The 2,973-nt window shown below is 49.9% G+C and overlaps 1 protein-coding gene across 1 annotated transcript; it reads left to right on the top strand.

Moving 5' to 3' along the window:
- Positions 1 to 485: 485 nt before the first annotated feature.
- LOC147979397 (uncharacterized) lies at positions 486 to 1,427 on the top strand. Its single transcript, XM_087515187.1, has 2 exons — positions 486 to 705; positions 832 to 1,427. The coding sequence occupies exons 1-2, from the start codon at positions 486 to 488 to the stop codon at positions 1,425 to 1,427; spliced, it is 816 nt and encodes a 271-aa protein (XP_087371313.1).
- The last annotated feature ends 1,546 nt before the right edge of the window (positions 1,428 to 2,973 follow it).

The raw sequence follows: 2,973 nt of genomic DNA, 5'->3' as shown, positions 1-2,973 counted from the left end.
ACAAGCTCCACCACCACCACCACCTCCAAACATGGACATGGCCCAGCTTCTCCAAGCCTTTCGAGAGGAACGCCAAGCCAAAACTGCAGCCCTCCAGATGATTGCTCAAGCTGTCAATCGCCAACCGGCGGGAAACGACAATGGACGTTCCACGTTGGTGGAGTTCAAGAAGCATGCACCCCCCCACCTTCATCGAGACTGCTGAACCCCTAGATGCAGACGATTGGGTCCGCACCATTGATGATCTGCGGGAACTAGTCGGATGCACCGAGGACCGTGAGAAGGTGGCATATGCTGCTCACTGTCTCGGGGGAACTGCCAGAGCTTGGTGGGATGGATTCAAGGCCATGCATGCTGGGCAAAACATCACTTGGAATGACTTCAAGGCAGAATTCCGCAAGGCCCACATTCCTTCCGGAATCATGGCCATCAAGAAGCGTTAATTCCGAGCCCTAAAGCAAGGAAGTAGCACTGTCAAGGAGTACATGCAGAAGTTCAGTGTTCTCTCAAGGTATGCTCCTGAGGATGTCAGCACTGATGCTGCCAAAAGGGATCGCTTCATGGAAGGCCTTAACCAGACTCTGCAGTACTCGCTTGTTGTGTGTGACTGCCCAACCTTTCCTGATCTGGTGAACAAGGCACTCATGCTTGAGGACAAGCGACGTGCTTTGGACGATACTCGTAAGCGCAAGATGATCAGCAAGGGTAGCTCCAGCAACCAGAGGCCTCGCCCGTGGCAGCCAGCCCCGGTCAAGCCAACCTATCAGCAGCCAAGAGCCCCTGCACCTCGCACAAACTATCAGCCTCAATAGAATGCCAACCCCAGGCCAGCTTTCAACAACCCCAATAACAATGCCAGCAAGAGCAGCAACCCCAATCAAGTCACTTGCTTCGGATGTGGTCAGGCAGGACACTACTCCAAGTATTGCCCCAACAAGAAGCCCGACGCCATGCGCCCCAATGCGCAGAACCCAGGGCAAGGCCGTGGAGTGCCACCAAGGAACCAAGCTCCCCGCAACCCGCCCAACAACGGCAAGGGTCGTGTGAATCATGTAACTGCAGAAGAAGCCCAGGAAGACCCGGACGTCGTGCTGGGTACGTTCCTTGTTAACTTAGCACCTGCAACTATCTTGTTTGATTCTGGAGCCACGCATTCATTTGTCACCCATGAGTTTGCATTAAAGAGTGGCATGACCCCTACACCCCTGAATAACCCTATGGTGGTACAAACCCCCGGAGCAGAGATGAGAGCCAAGATAGGATGTAAAGGAGTTGGGATTGTCATTAATGGGGTAGACTTCCTAGCAGACCTTATCATCTTAAGATCGCAAGGCTTGGATGTGATCTTAGGAATGGATTGGCTCATCAAGCACCAAGGCTTGTTAGACTGTGCCAACCGGTCAGTCACTATGACCAATGACCAATGAGTCGAAGTTAAATTTGCCTCCAACCCCTCCTCTGCTCAAGCCAACCAAGTCAACTGTCTGACTGAAGTCGGATTGGAGCAAGTGCCGGTGGTATGCGAATACCCCGATGTCTTTCCTGATGAGCTATCGGGAATGCCTCCAGACCGAGACATTGATTTCATCATCGAGCTCATGCCCGGAGCAGGACCCATCTATAAGAAGCCCTATAGAATGGGATCGGAAGAGTTAGCAGAGTTGAAGAAGCAACTGGAAGAGCAATTGAGGAAGGGATTTATCCGCCCTAGTGCCCCCCCTTGGGGATCACCTGTTCTGTTTGTGGCAAAGAAGGATGGTACCATCCGCTTGTGCATTGACTACCGCTCCCTCAATGAGGTTACAATCAAGAACAAGTATCCACTTCCCAAGATTGAAGATCTGTCTGATCAACTCAATGGGGACAAGGTGTTCTCCAAGATTGACCTCAGATCTGGGTACTACCAGCTGAAAATCAGACCCCCAAGATATTCCGAAGACGGCATTTGTAACTAGATATGGCCTGTATGAGTGCACGGTCATGTCCTTTGGATTGACCAATGCCCGAGCTTACTTCATGTATCTCATGAATAAGGTCTTCATGGAATATTTGGACAAGTTTGTCGTTGTCTTCATTGATGACATTCTTGTCTTCTCGAAGACGGAAGAAGAGCACGGGCAACACTTGAGGATGGTCCTAGACAAGCTTCGAGAGCACCAACTGTATGCCAAGTTCAGCAAGTGTGAATTTTGGCTGCGTGAAGTTGGATTCTTGGGTCATGTTTTGACCGAAGAGGGATTGTCGGTCGATCCCGCTAAGATTGAAGCCATGACTGAATGGCAATCCCCAAGCAATGTGAAGGAAGTCAGAAGCTTCCTCGGACTTGCAGGATATTACCGCAAGTTTTTGAAGGATTCTCAAGCATTGCACAACCCATGACTCAGCTCTTGAAGAAGGACAAGAAGTTTGAATGGACGCCGAAGTGCGAAGAAAGCTTCCAGGAGCTGAAGAAGAGATTGACCACCACCCCAGTTTTGGCCACACCGGATATACACAAGGAATTTGTGATATATTGGGATGCGTCGAGAACCGGACTGGGAGGTGTTCTGATGCAAGAGGGTAGAGTCGTAGCTTACCTTTCGAGGCAACTACGGCCTCATGAAGAGAACTATGCTACTCATGACCTCAAGTTGGCAGCTGTAGTTGATGCCCTGAAGACATGGCGACATTACCTCCTAGGAAAGCGGTGTGAGATATACACGGATCACAAAAGTCTAAAGTATATTTTCACTCAGAAGGAATTGAACATGAGGCAAAGAAGATGGCTAGAGTTTATCAAGGATTATGACCTTAGTGTTCAATACCACCCTGGAAAGTCTAATGTGGTACCAGATGCATTAAGCAGAAAGGCTTGTTCCTTGAATGCTATGCTTAAGGACAGGCTACCCGCCTTGTATGAAGAACTTGAAAGCTTCGGGTTGGAACTGGTTGCACCAGGATTCTTGGCCAACCTTGAAGTTAGGACTACCTTGA

The sequence above is a fragment of the Triticum urartu genome, chromosome 3A (genome assembly GCF_056163025.1).
Source record: "Triticum urartu cultivar PI428250 chromosome 3A, HENAU_Tu73, whole genome shotgun sequence".
In the NCBI taxonomy this organism is placed as follows: Eukaryota; Viridiplantae; Streptophyta; class Magnoliopsida; order Poales; family Poaceae; genus Triticum; species Triticum urartu.
The sequence above is the reverse complement of the archived record's forward strand: the minus strand, read 5'-3'. Positions and strand labels throughout refer to the sequence as shown.